The 14,185-nt window shown below is 49.2% G+C and overlaps 3 protein-coding genes across 3 annotated transcripts; 2 read left to right on the top strand and 1 right to left on the bottom strand.

Moving 5' to 3' along the window:
- Positions 1-128: 128 nt before the first annotated feature.
- Positions 129-1,037, bottom strand: CH63R_14394 (uncharacterized protein; the record flags this gene model as incomplete). The annotated part of the gene is made up of 1 exon (XM_018309368.1): positions 129-1,037. The coding sequence occupies one exon, from the start codon at positions 1,035-1,037 to the stop codon at positions 129-131; it is 909 nt and encodes a 302-aa protein (XP_018150611.1).
- A 1,169-nt stretch (positions 1,038-2,206) lies between these two features.
- CH63R_14393 (Nudix domain-containing protein) lies at positions 2,207-2,744 on the top strand (the record flags this gene model as incomplete). Its single annotated transcript, XM_018309367.1, has 2 exons — positions 2,207-2,279; positions 2,344-2,744. The coding sequence occupies 2 exons, from the start codon at positions 2,207-2,209 to the stop codon at positions 2,742-2,744; spliced, it is 474 nt and encodes a 157-aa protein (XP_018150610.1).
- Positions 2,745-4,563: 1,819 nt separating this feature from the next.
- On the top strand, positions 4,564-4,979 carry CH63R_14392 (Integral membrane protein; the record flags this gene model as incomplete). The annotated part of the gene is given in 2 exon segments (XM_018309366.1): positions 4,564-4,882; positions 4,888-4,979. Coding segments are annotated over 2 exon segments (411 nt in total).
- Positions 4,980-14,185: the final 9,206 nt, after the last annotated feature.

Raw genomic sequence — 14,185 nt, 5'->3', positions numbered from 1 at the left:
TCCGTATTTGTAGTTGTCTCCGTACGAATCGGGTGGCTGAAGATCTATAGAGAATACGAATAAAATATGAATACACTTGGCTTTCGCACACCCCCCTGAAGTTACTGTGATACAGAATTCCTCTTAAGTTAAGCCTCTTCAGTAGGGACCTCTTCGTTAGACCCCTTCTTTTTGGACGACTTCTTAGGCCCCTTTTCAGCAGAGGCATCTTCAGTAGATCCCTCTTTGGTTGAAGCCTCTTCAGTAGAGGCCTCATCAACAGACCCCTCGTCAGTAGACCCCTTCTTCGAACCCTTCTTCTTGGACCCCTCATCAGTAAAGGCCTCGTCAACAGACCCCTCTTCAGCAGAGGCCTCATCAACAGACCCCTCGTCAGTAGACCCCTTCTTCGAACCCTTCTTCTTGGACCCCTCATCAGTAAAGGCCTCGTCAACAGACCCCTTTTCAGCAGAGGCGTCTTCAGTAGATCCCTCTTTGGTTGAAGCCTCTTCAGTAGAGGCCTCATCAACAGACCCCTCGTCAGTAGACCCCTTCTTCGAACCCTTCTTCTTGGACCCCTCGTCAGTAAAGGCCTCGTCAACAGAGCCCTCTTCAGTAGACCCCTTCTTCGAACCCTTCTTCTTAGACCCCTCTTTAGTAGATGACTGATCGCTGTTCTTCTCCACACGGGGGCGGCGCTTCGTGGCCAGCTTGGAGAGACCCTTAGAATGTAAGTATGAGGTACAAAGTTTCTTAGGGAGTAGATTTACCTTCCGTAAATTAGAACCAAACCCGGGTTTCCTCTCTAGGACCCTCTTAGATAGAGATAGCGTAGAACAAAAGGTTCTGTCTAACAGCGTTTGGCCGTTGGTGCCTAGGCATCGAGATCTAGATGTGGTGTGGCCCTGTAGAAACTCGTCGACAATGCTGTTATCTGCAGGCAATCTGCTATGCTCCTGACGGATGGATACCACATTGACGGGGGCTCCGTTACACAGGAACGACCACAGAAGGGTTGCAAAACAGACTAGATGAAGGAGTCGTTGATGTCCAGTCATTTTGACAAACTCTTGTTGCGTGCGTTCAAGGGGTTTGGTGCAGTTAAATGGGGAAAACAAAGCAATGATAGAATGATGGAAGAAAGTGAGGTAAAATAGGAAGAGGCTTTATTTCTATTCGCTCTTCTCTTGCTGTTTGCTTCAGTATACTTATACTAAACCGGATCATACTAGCAACATCCTACTCTTTTTTGACTACTGCTAGCATCGCACCCTCATTTTCGTTTTACAGTGATCTTCCTAGCTTACGCGTCATTACACTTTGTACCAAGCTACCGATTGAAAGTAATCTTACGCATCGGAAATACCGAAAATGCTGTAAGTGGAGTCAAGAAGGAGCAAAGTCATTTATTCTACGGAAGTGAAACCGTTGTAAACTTTCAGCTAGGGTGCGACAATTTGTATGCCTTAGACTTTTTTATTTTAGGTTCCTACAAGAGATGTATTACTTTATTTTGTTTTTTGCTAGAAGGGCTGCATTTAAGTAGCAAACTAATAGTGCTGTAATGCGAACCTAAATAGCCTTCTCAACAACCTACATTGCATCTGTAGACATAATTCCAGCCTAAAACTAAGCATTAAAAGTTTATAGTGCAATATTTATACCGTACAAAGAAAAGTCAGCTCAAGGTTGACTGTTATTTCTACTACTAATCAAGATTACTAAAGTACTAATTATTGTTAACAATACTAGCTAATGCAAAGTGAAAAGCTTCAAGATGCATTAAACCTTTGTGGAGTGCTTCTGACACAGTCTAGAATAGGTAAATGATCGTAGGTTAGACTTGTTTCACTCTGGTGTAGCATTCTCGTCTAATTCCGCTTTCTAGCCCCCCTAACCACTTGTTCCTCATTAAATTACAGTCCGAAAAACTTTGATCTCGATAGTACCGGTTATTGGCTCCAGTCTTATTTTCTATAAAAAAAAAACCCAAAAAAAAAAAAAAAAACAACAGCTAGATTTTACAATTACTTTTTTTAACTAACGTTCTGTTCCTCTGCCGACTAGTGACAAAACCGCCTGGTGGCTTCCTATATAATAGTCCTTAATGCTCCTATATCTATCCAGACTCGTTTGTTACATCCTACATTCTCTGTGCTTAGCACTTCAACACTCTCCCAGCTTGATAAAACCGCCGTACGCTTCATTTAAGTAGCTGTAACAAGCTATGCATCCATCCTTCTACACTGCTGCATGCCTCGTCCTCGCGGTCGTCGCAAACCCAGTCAAGCCAGGCTCAGGTTAGTTGTACATCATAAGCTTGTAAACAAGGCTGGGAGACTGACCATGACTGATGCGCCACAGTTGATGAAGGCGGTTCCCGCTCCCGCTGTGGCGTTGTTGCGTTCGAAGGAAGCGGCAAAGTGTGGATGGTTCATTCTAAGGCCGACGGACTTATACTACCCAAGGGTGGATATGATTCAGACAAAGATTCAAACATGGAAGACTGTGTGGTACGCGAGGCCAAAGAGGAAGCTGGAGTTAACGTCATTAGGAGCTCTATTGTAGCTCTTTCTGTTGACGATGGCTCGGTGCATTGGTTTAAGTGCAAAGTATCTGGCCACGGAACCCGAACCGATGCCTCCCTGGGAGGGCGCAAACCGCCACGCGCACTTCCAGTCGCAGATGCCATGACTGAACTGAAGAAGGACACTAAGGGAAAGAAGAAGGGCATGCGAAAAGCGCTTGAGGCTGCAACCGGGTAGCAGTATCAAGATAGAGCCCTACAAGATGGCCGGGTACTGGAGAAGGGCGGGGTTCAACGCCAAACGGCCACTTTTTTCCTATTTCGTTAGCCACCGCCATTAGACCTTGAATTGGAGGCTACTACGGGGCAACGCGACAGACGAGAGGATTGGCTTAGGTATAGACACCGAGATAGGTATCGGGCTCACCAGCGAAAAATTCAACTGTTAGGTTTATATGTTTTGGTTGGCGCCTACAGTTATCATCATATTCACACATCTTATTTCTTATTTTCACTCTGGTAAAACCTACGGGATTGCATAACACGGTTATGTTTTAACTCTTTAGATGCACAGTAGTCCTGATTTTAAGAGGCATAGCTACGAGTACCACAGACATCAGACGAGATTGGTTGACAAGAAGGCATGTCCGGCCGATCGAGACGACGGTAAGCCGGTTGTATCCCAGTGGATTGCTTAGCTAATCTGAGGCCGGATCTCCCAGCCGTCAAGCGGCGTCCGCTACTGTCAGACAATGGATGCGGTAACTGGTTCGATCCATTATCGCACTAAGAGCTTATGCTACAGTCCAACAAAAGACAGAGGCTATGACCTTTTTTCAGTAGACCGGTAGACTGCATACAGGTAGGTAGCTGCGAGGTCCTGAGCAGTAGCCGCTGACCTGGTGGCTTAAATGCGCGGCTGTCTGGCTTGCCTGTAGGTTGTCTAAAGCCAGGTGTTTGCAGGAGACTTCTAACGAATAATCTTCCGCCCAGGAAACTGGAATCGCGAGAGAAAGGGGGCAAAACACAGCTTGGTCGGCAAAGTGGCCTTGGTTTTCCCCCTTCTCTTTCTCCCTTGCCGCCTCTCTCACCTGCCGGTGCCTCGTCCCCACTCAATTCAGACCACTAGGATCTGTTCGTTCACCCCGACAAGACCATCTTCCAAATAGCGTTTAATTCACTTGAACTTAGATGGCACCTCGCCGTGAACACCGGCATGTGAGTCTTCGTCCATGCTTGTCAAAGTTTGAGCAGCACTACCGGTGGTCATGATGCCGCAATCAAGTGCTTGGGAAAAGTCTACCTGTCAGAACAGCGCTTGCACTTAACCACACTGCGACCCACGACAATCCCACGACTCAGGGACTGAAGACAAAGTTCACAAGATTGGACCCTTAGACTTCGAGTATAAACTATGAAACGTGGGCCTCTTTGGTTCACCCTACATTTACAGTACCTGCGTGCACGTACACAGCCCATTCGACACCCCCCCTTAGCTCGTGGTGAGTGCATGAGTTGCAACTGCGCCAATGCGGCGAAGTCCGTCTTACAAAACTCATATATTCCACAGGGTAATGGAAACGGCTCTGCACAGCTTCACAGGCACTTATGCGCAGCTGTTTAGGAAAGTGCGATGGCACCGGAGGGCCGTACGCCGACAAAGACTTTCAACGTACTAGTAGCGTCTTTGACGTTGACAGGCAGTTGTCTTTCGTTCCTAACGACGTTAGGTGCTTTGATCTTCATTAGTTTCCACCGTACTCGACGCCGGTCTTTGCGTCACATCCTCGTCCTCAACCTCATAGTAGCCGGTAATGTGGTTTCCGTTAGATTGTCCAGAGAGAACGAAAGGGCTGACGGCTTCTGAATGGAAAGAATTGGTCAACTCAGCCAACAACACCGTCTCGGGGATTGTCTACGTCAGAGACCAAGAGTTGCGACGCGGAACAGCATGTGTCTTAAACGGCGTGATTGGTCAACTCTCAGTGCAAGCAACCGACTTTTCTATTCTCGCCATCGCCATAGCCACTCTCCTGGTAGTAAAACAAAAAACGTCCATGAAGGAGGGTACGTTCCTTAAGAAGGTCTTTATTTGCTTCTGCGTGTGGCTTGTTCCTATTGCTACCGGCGCCGCGGCGGCTGGGATTGGTGTTATGGAGCCCGTCAGCGGGAACTGGTGCTGGATAACGCGAGACCGACCCGACCTTAGATTCTCTCTTACCTACGTCTGGCGTCTATTGATCATGTTCGCCACGATTTACATCTACGCTTACATCTGGCGGTATCTCGGCCGACGTCTTCGCCCCAGCGCCAAGACGCCTGATCTCTTGCAGAGGACCGACGCCTCGGTCGACACGTCGGCTGCCGTGCCACCACGTCAGACAACAGAATACAGTTCGTTCAGGGCCTCAAGAGGGTCGCAATCGGCAAGTTGTACCAACGCCGTCGCTCAGCAACAACATCAGTGGACTAGACCCTCCGCTGCTCGCGCGTCGTTCTTGGCTAGCATAGACCCGTGCGGGAAGGCACGCCTAACGGCGTGCTCGGAGGCGTTACAATATGGCGAAAATGAAGACGAAGAAGAGCGAGGCGTAGATGATGTTGTGGGAGCGAAATGCATGGTTGGTGATCGATTGGAAAGGGAGGGGCCACGACCGGCAACTGCGGCTGCAGATGGACTTCACCTTCCAAGGACTATGCAACCGCTGGCAACGAACCTCCCTTGGCTGGTGACGAACGGCACAGTGTATCCTGTCACGCAGTGCGCGGCAGAATACAGAAGCAGAAGCAGAAGGGCGATCCAGCGATGCAAGCCTCCGACATGGAGAGATGCGTACCTGGCAGATTCCCGAACGTCGAGTTCCAGCCGAGAAACCACCACAAGTGACGGCTTATCGTCGAACGCCACCGCCGCGACGATGGCTGGCCGTTTGATTGAAGAGCAGTCCCGGAAGCTGGAACGGCGCGTCAAACGCATGATGCTTCTCAATTCTTTCCCCGTCTTGTACATCATTCTCTGGATCCCTGGCCTTGTGAACCGAACAATGGAAGCGTATGGGATTAAATCACATAGCTCGCTATTTGCAGCTCTACAGAGCTCAAGTCAGTTCATCGGCTTTTTCAACACAGTGACTTACTGCTTCCACTGGCGCATAGAGCATAGACGGAAAGAGAGTGTCGTTTGTAGGCTACGTCAAACATCATAAGCCTGTACCTAGGATTAAGGCATTCAAACTGTTGAATACCCTGGTCCCTAATCCTATAAACAAAACATTCTGTTGCGTGCTTTCTCATACCTACTGTATAGCAGATAACAACCATTATGTTTGCGTCATTCAGGCCATCCGCCTCCCAAAATAGATAGTACACTTGACGAGATGGAAGTAGTTAGTTAATTAACTATCAGCAGAAAACCATTACGTAGTATTAGTCAATGAAAGGTTGAATGCTCTTGCTGTTGCTATTGCTGTTGCTATTTATGCCGCCGCTTAACAGTCTGCATTCGTAAACATATATCAGGGTACATTTCAATGAGAGCGTTGATATGGGCCTCCCTTGTTATTGCTGATCAAGAAGGCATGAAAGCGCCGCTATGATCCCATACGCGTTCGTTCTTACGGGGCCGCATCTGCTACAGTGTTATATTTGAATACGACCGCGAGGACGGTTCGCCATTCTTTCATACCTGCTTTGCATCTCTTGACAGTGTTATGACAGGTCGACGGTGTAGACTGTAAGCAACCGAAACGCATGAGTGAATAGCATAAAAAGCCTCGACTCTATCTTCAGACGGCTTTCATACCACCACTATCATCTTCACGAGCACTCATGTTCCAGACATTTTAGGGCAATCTTTTCCACTGCAAGAATGTAAATCGGCAATGGCCTATTGGCTGTCGCCAGAACAGTCCTTAGCAACACGCTATCTTGCAGCCTCTCTGGCCTGGCATTAAAATTAGTTCGTTGGGAGATGTGGCCGTGCGAAAAAGATGTTCGCCTCCTAGATCTTGGCACATATACGCGGGGTTGACACAGGTGTCCGGGAAAAACAAGAGAGCTTTACACGAGAACTGATTAGGCCAGAACAAGATGTCTCTGCTGCCGTATCACAGCAGAGATAGGGATCAACTCAGCCTAAGGAGATTTTAGTTACTGTTGGTATAACTTTGTCACAGGTGGCAAGGTCGAAACGTGAAGCTATTCCCAATAATCTCGTGATAATTCGGGATGTGGGTGGTGATGGCTTGCTTCTCTAAGGAAAGTGTGAGACTGCCCCTCAGGCCTGAAATTGGCCCGTGCGCAGCGGTCAGTAGGGTGGACCGGTTATTCCGCCGGGCCCGCCCTTGACCGCCCACGCGTGCAAGTGCGGCAGGTTCGAATCCTGACAGGTACATTACGGGGCATCTGATGATGAAAAGAACTGACGATCGTTACGCGTCCCCAAATGGTGCGCCGACAGCGCCGCGGCGGCTCATCGTGAGTAGCGATCGAGGGGAGACGATCATGGGGTAATATAACCGTCTGTAGACCTGTTAAGCGTGGAAACGGCCTCAGGAACGCTGTCAGCTCACCGTCTTCGTATTTGGACGTTTCTCGGTGGTTCTGCGACGTATCGCCATGGCCCTTGAAGACCTGAATGGATGGTATATTCACGGCCCTGCAGTACTTGGTCTCGTGTCTGATTGAAGATGGGCATCCATACTGGATACGGGTTCGCAGCCTCCGTGCAGGTAGACATTTGTCAAGAGTGATTGCTGGAGGGCTGAAGAAATATAATTTCGAGCTACGCACGAATCTCCCGTCCTCCTGCTATTCTGTTTGTACTACAGTCATCCTGTTCCTTAAGAACATTTGCTAATGTTTTCAACCGGGCGTGCCAGTACCTTGGAGCCTTTATGTGCTGTTTTAGGGCGCCGGTAAGCAGCCCTATCACTTGCAAGAAGCTATGAACTTCAGCTGCGTCTGTGTCTATGTGGCCCTCGGCACGTGTGATGATAGTCTGAAAGACGACTGAGCACATAAGAGAGCGAGCCCTATTCAACCGCTAGGCATCATGATTCAACACAGCATTCTTCACAGTTGTTTCGTCGATTACTTCTTCAGCCCCCTCATTCGAACATTCCATTCCTTTTGCACCATATCAGGTTCACACGGCTCGTTACGTTCGGTAGTCCTCCTCCCGCCAGCCCCATCCTCCAGACTGTAACCCTTATCCAGCCTATCTCCGTAATACGCTACCGACGTTCTGCGCTCTCTTAAATCACAATGATACACCCTGAAGAATCTATCTTCTTATTTCTCCTTTTAAGGAGGCTTTTTGATTTTTCTATCTCTTTAACAGCTCAACTACCTCCGTTTGGCTTCAATGCCACAGAGCTTCGCCTGGTCCGCACCTTCCTAGAACTTGGAACCGGTCGTCCAGAGGCGGTGAGCAGTTGACACTCCTTACCTGGGGTTCTTCGTTGGGACATAGGACGGCGACAGCGTCCGCCGGCAATCTCATGAGCCCCGCTTCGAATGATTCCCTGTTCCATGGGACTGATTGAGGGGCGGGGTTCGTAAGTTGCCGGCCGTTTCGGAAACACGCGAACGAGAGCATAGGTTAAGCGAAAACCATACTGGACTCGCGGAGGTCTAGGGGGTTCCACACAACAAATGAAAGGCAACAAGCTGGTCTTAAACTAGCATCCAGCTTCCAGCATATTTTCAAATTTTCGGTGGGTTGAAAGAATCTTCTGGGATGTGTCGATAATTAGGCGTAGTCCGCCACCCATGTCGTTTGGTTTTGAGTTTCGGCTTCGTGGGTCCACTGCCCGACCCAGGCGCCGCCGCAATGGCGCCCGCAGATCTGATCGAGCACGAAAAGCATCCGTGGACGAACAGGTCCGAGAACAAACATGAAGACCCGCATTAGCCTCAGGAGCCATGATTGGCTTGCGTGCACCATGGTCAGTCGCTGCTCCCACCAGCTTCGTCCGGCGGCAGAATCCGGAAAGGCTAGACTTGTTTAGCCGCTTTGAATTCTTAAGCCTTGTGCCGCGCAAGACCCACTTTTCGCGGCACGGACAATAAATAGACATCTAATCTGCAGCTGTCGACGAGGATTTGCCCGAGATCGTCAAAGCAATTCCCTAATTAAGACCTACTCGTAACGCTATTAACTGTCGTAACGCTGTTAACTCAAGACTGCTCTGAAAAGCAAGGTTAGTAAACAATGATTTGTAATACACTACTAGACGTTAGGAAAAAAGTCTTTTAGGAGCAAATCGTCCGTCCTTACCTAACGGCAGAGAGCTAAGAAAACTTTAGACAGGAAGGAACTTTTCTCGGCGGCGTAATTTGAGACTCCACAACTACGGGCCTCTGGCTTAATGTAACTGTAGGAAAACTGGGGCGAGGGTTACCTGGGACAAGGTGTTACGACCCGAATTCGGTTGGTGACTGATGCAGCCTGAAACAACCCTTGCGCGAACAACAGGGCAGAGAGACTGATTGATTGATCTTAAAAATATTAAGCAGATGTTGTTACATAATCGATGTCGATTCAATGCAATACGCCTGGGGTTCAATGATCAAAGAGTGGTTATGCTTGGTTGAGGGATTCTTCCCATCCCGGTCGAAGCGGGGTTCTGTCTTGTATCTGCCCGTTCCCACCGGTTCTTGCATATTACAGTTATGCGGATAACCAAGTTTCAGCTGCCTTTTATCCGGACACAGGCGTCAATCTAACACACACCCCCAGTTGAGGCCGCTCAGGCGGAAACTGATCCGAGGTTTGAATCAAGTCCCAATTTCCCCATCTCACTCAGGAGCTTCTTCTCTCCCAGTACGGTCAATTTTCTCCTTTCTAGGCGACTGGAGGTATCTACTAGACCGATCTGTTCGAGAAACCTTTTAAAAGGCGTACAAAGTGTCGCACCCTAGCTGAAAGGTTACGATGATTTCACTTAGGTATAATAACCGACTTTGCTCCTTCTAGACTCCACCTACAACACTTTCGGTATTTCCGATGCGCAAGATCACTTCAAATCGGTAGCTTGGTACAGAATGTAACCTAACTACCCCACATCCGAGCCACCCCTACATGCGAGCCACCATCAACACCACTTATGCCACCATTCCCATCCATTATTCCTCCACCCTACCACCTACCCAGATGCAGCTTTCAGCTTCACTAGGCATTTCTGATGCGCTGGATTCGTCTAGACTATCCTCTGCTTCGCTGGAGGACAATAGAGCCTGTTGGATCTGCTCTATCCTTGCGAACCTGCTGTTGGGCGACATAGGGACCTTTCTCCTCCGACGTCGGCGTTGTTCCTGCACCTGGCCCTGCAGTTGCTGTACCTGTTGCTCTAGTATTACTAGTCTAGTTGCCTGTTCATCATAGCCCTTCTGCACCTTTCTAGATAGGTGACGAATAGTATAGGTATCTAGGTCATCCTTACCTAACTGGGTTAATTGGTGTAATTGATGTCGCAGATCAGCTGGGCGACGAGGAGTTGACCATGGGGCAACAGATACGGCTTCGTCCCACTGTTGGCTGGACTGTTGGCTGGACTGCTGGCTGGACTGCTGGCTGGAGGTTGCCCTGATGACCATAGTGTTAGATAGGGGATGCCTTGAGGAGACAGGTCATAACCCAGCCCACTTCCAGCCTGTTTTTATGTTCTGGCTGGTTAGAGCTGCCCTTCTGGCCTTATAATAACAGCCTAGAAAGATCCTCTTGCCAATGACTGTTGAGTCACTGCACCAGTTAAAGATAGATCCAACCTCCTTCCTATAGGCCTGCTTTAATGGTCCAAAGACTCACACATCTAGAGGCTGGAGGACAGCAGAGGTATGGGGGGGGGCAGATATGACAGATAGATGTTATGCTGGAAGCATTGCCACATAAACTCCGTTGTTGTATGGCTGTGATGCCCATCCATAACTAACAGTCTGGCCTCATCTGGCTGGGCAGGTCTAGTCCTTGGGATAAAGACCTTCTCCAGCCATTCTAGGGCAGTCTAATCAGTCGTCCAGCCATTGTCTAAATAGGTGAAGTGCCAGCCATCATAGGGGGATAGATCTGATGGAAACCACTGGGCCTGGACTGACTTGCCCTTATAGATAACTATAGGAGGCAAGGAGCTTCCGGCAGCCGAGATGCATTCGATTAGTGACACCCATGCCCTAGATCCAGGCTGTTTTTTCTGGATGGCTCGTGATGCTGCAGATCCCAGTACTAACCCATTGCTTCCCCTGCCCTCCATAATGCCAGTCTCATCCATGTTCCATCTATTAGATGGATGGATGCCCTGGATGACAGGGATGTTATCTAGGCGTTGGAACCAGGCCTGAATAACGTCAGCAGAGTGTGCCTTATATCGCCTGGAGTCCATGGCCTTAGGTCTCTTTGTGATGATGGATGGATTTCTCTGCTTGAATCGATGTATCCACCTCTTTCCTAGAGGCTGTTGGGTGCCCAGCAGACGCTCTGCTAGACCCTTCACTTGTTGATGGGTAAGGGAGCAGCCAAGGGATTCTTGAGTAGTTATATAGGCAGCCAGGCTGCTCTCCTGGGCCTGGGATAATCGCTGATAATTAACCTAGGCTGTATTTCTGCTTTGCCTGCCACTGCATAGACGATGTCGAAGTGAAGGGTATGGTATGCCCCATGCGCGAGCAGCCTGGCGAATAGGGCGCCCATCTGCCACATCTGCAAGGGCTTGTTGGAGCTAATCTTCGGTATATTGCTTCATTGTATAAGAAGGAAGGTATCCTGAAAAAAGGGCGTTGTTTGGTTAAAAACTGCAATTGTTGTGATAGTCTGAAAAAGGTGGTGATGTTGATGAAGGAGGAGAAATGCAGAGCTTTCGGATGGTTCGGATGTGGGGGTGGTTCGTAAGCGGGGTAGGTAGGTTACGACTCTTGAAAAAGGTGTAAGGTGTCAAACCTGCGCGCTTGTGCACAGATGAAGTGTACTTTTTTCTCTTCCTGCGGTCTAAAGTTTTCAGCATTCGTTTGTGTTGGCACAAGGCGAATCGATATATCGATAGTTGGTGATAACTTCACTTTGGTCAATTGGTGCAGCTAGTTATGAGGGAAGGAAGGACAATAGACAGGGGTGCCCTGCAGTGGCCCTGCGAAGTGGGTGGGTGGCCTTTAATGGGGCCGCCAACCTTAATTCCGATCATCCCCTTAACCCCGATACACGATTTTCGTAGCCCGATTTTTCTGGTGAAAAGTGCCCTTTTTCGTGCCTTTCGCAGGATCGGCCCAATTCCTCCAAAAACGCAATAAAAACGAAAATTATTCTGCTTTCACAGATCACGTGGCCTCGCCACGTGACGTGGTCCTCCTCCCAATTTCCCCCGTGAAGCAACGCAGTCTCACAACGTCACAATCAGGGGCGTTTCTCTTCGGCCGCAGCGTCGGAGGCGTATTCCTTCGTTTGACGAATTACTGCTGTCGATTGCTCCATATCTCGACTTCTTGATTCCTCAGCCCATTGTATCCCGTATCCCGTGTATCTTCGCTCAGCCTCGTGGGCTCAGCCTCGGTGGCCCTTCTCACGGTCGGGTGAGGATTTCGATTCTCGCAGCCTCGAGGGCTCTTCTCATCTTGATGAGGACCTTGCTCGGCTTGGCGCCTCCATTGATCTCAGGCTCGGGCGACCCATCCCTCCATTCGGATCTGCGCTGACGAAGTCGTGATGAAGTTTTCGAGGGCCTGGTTGGGCGTCGCCTTCGTGAGGGCATCTGCCAGGTTAACGTCGGGCACCCACTTTTCGCCCACCCCCCCATTTCGCCCACCCATAAATCCCTCATCAGCACACCTAACCTCCAACCTCCTCCTTTTTCTAACCATCACAACATTTACAGTTTTTATCCGAATGGCTTCATTTTTTCAGCATACCTTTTTCTTGCCCTTATGAGCGCATATACCGAGTATGAGGTCAATCAGGCCTTGGAAGCAGTCGCCAATGGGCAGTCCCTCCGGAAAGCATCAATCGAATGGGGTGTGCCACGTTCAACACTTCGCAGTCGCATCAAGGGCTGCCAACCAAGGCAACTTGCCTTTGCTGACCATCAGAGACTCTCTATAGGTCAGGAGGCTAAGTTGGCTGAATGGATTCGCATTCAGCATGCCCTTGGTGTTGCTCCAACCCATCTGCAAGTGAAGCTATTCGCAGAGAGGATCCTCCATGCTATGGGGGATACAGAGCCTATAGGGAAAGGTTGGATAACAGCCTTTCTGAATAGGAATCCTTCAGTCAAGGTCCAGAGAAGTCGCCCTATCGATTCTAGACGTGTTAATGGGGCATCTACTGAGGTCATCAGGGACTGGTTCAAGCATCTCGCCATGCCAGAGATCATCAGCATTAAACCAGCCAACAGATACAACATGGATGAGACTGGTATCCTTGAGGGGCAAGGATCTAATGGGCTGGTGCTGGGCATGTCTGAGACGAAGTCTGTTCGCAAGAAACAGCCTGGATCAAGGGCATGGGTATCTATTATTGAATGCATCTCTGCCCTGGGCCACAGACTGCATCCCCTCATTATATATAAGGGTATAACAGTCCAGCAGCAGTGGTTTCCTTTGGATCTTGGCCCTTATGAAGGCTGGCAGTTTACAGCAACAGAGAATGGATGGACAACAGATGCCACTGCAGTTGAATGGCTGCAGAAGGTCTTCATCCCTCAGACTGTCCCTCAGGGCAAGGAGGAGGTTAGACTGCTGGTCTTGGATGGGCATGGGAGCCATACAACGACGGACTTTATGTGGCTCTGCTATATAAACAACATCCATCTATTGTTCTTACCACCACATACCTCCCATGTCCTCCAGCCACTTGATCAGTCAGTCTTTGGCCCATTAAAGGCAGCCTATAGGAAGGAGCTTGGATACCTTAGTCATTGGAATGACTCTACTGTTGTAGGCAAGAGGAACTTCCTAGGCTGTTATTATAAGGCTGCCCTGGCAGGGATGACGATCCAGAACATTAAAAGTGGGTGGAAATGGACTGGACTATGGCCTGTTTCTATGGCAAAGCCCCTTATGAGTCGTCTGCTGCTCCCATCAACACCAACACCATCAGCATCATCTCATCAGACCTGCAAAGGGCAGTCTGGAGGCAAGGAGGAAGTCAAGGAAGGCAGGGGAGCTGAAGGATGGGCTTCTGTATCGTCTGCAGTGGCATGGTCGACGCCAAGGAAGATGAAGGATCTGGCTGGCCAGTTGAAGCTATTCACAGAGCTGGATAATGATGCTAGTACTCAACGCCTCCTTTTCATAAAGGTGAAAAAAGGCTTCAGCGAGCAGTCCTATAAGCTGGCAACTGCCCAGCATAATCTTGAGCTCCTGCAGGCCCAAGTCACCAATAATGCAGCAAGGAAAAGAAGGACAGTCCAGATCGACCCAAACACCAAGTTCGCCAATATCAAGGACATCCAGAAGGCTCAAATTGAGGCTGGCGAAAAAGAGGGTATCACGGATGAATCCAGCGAGTCTGATTTACCTAGTGAAGCTGAAAGCTGTATTGTGGTGGCATCTAGACGAAGTCAATAGTTAATTGAACTTGGTGGTTATGATGGGGATAGCCTCATTTATGGGTGGGCGAAATGGGGGGGTGGGCGAAAAGTGGGTGCCCGACGTTATCGTCTCCATTGATCCATCGGACTTCGTACAATTCGC

The sequence above is a fragment of the Colletotrichum higginsianum genome, chromosome 11, assembly GCF_001672515.1.
Source record: "Colletotrichum higginsianum IMI 349063 chromosome 11, whole genome shotgun sequence".
NCBI lineage: Eukaryota > Fungi > Ascomycota > Sordariomycetes > Glomerellales > Glomerellaceae > Colletotrichum > Colletotrichum higginsianum.
This window is presented reverse-complemented; position numbering and strand designations above follow the sequence as displayed.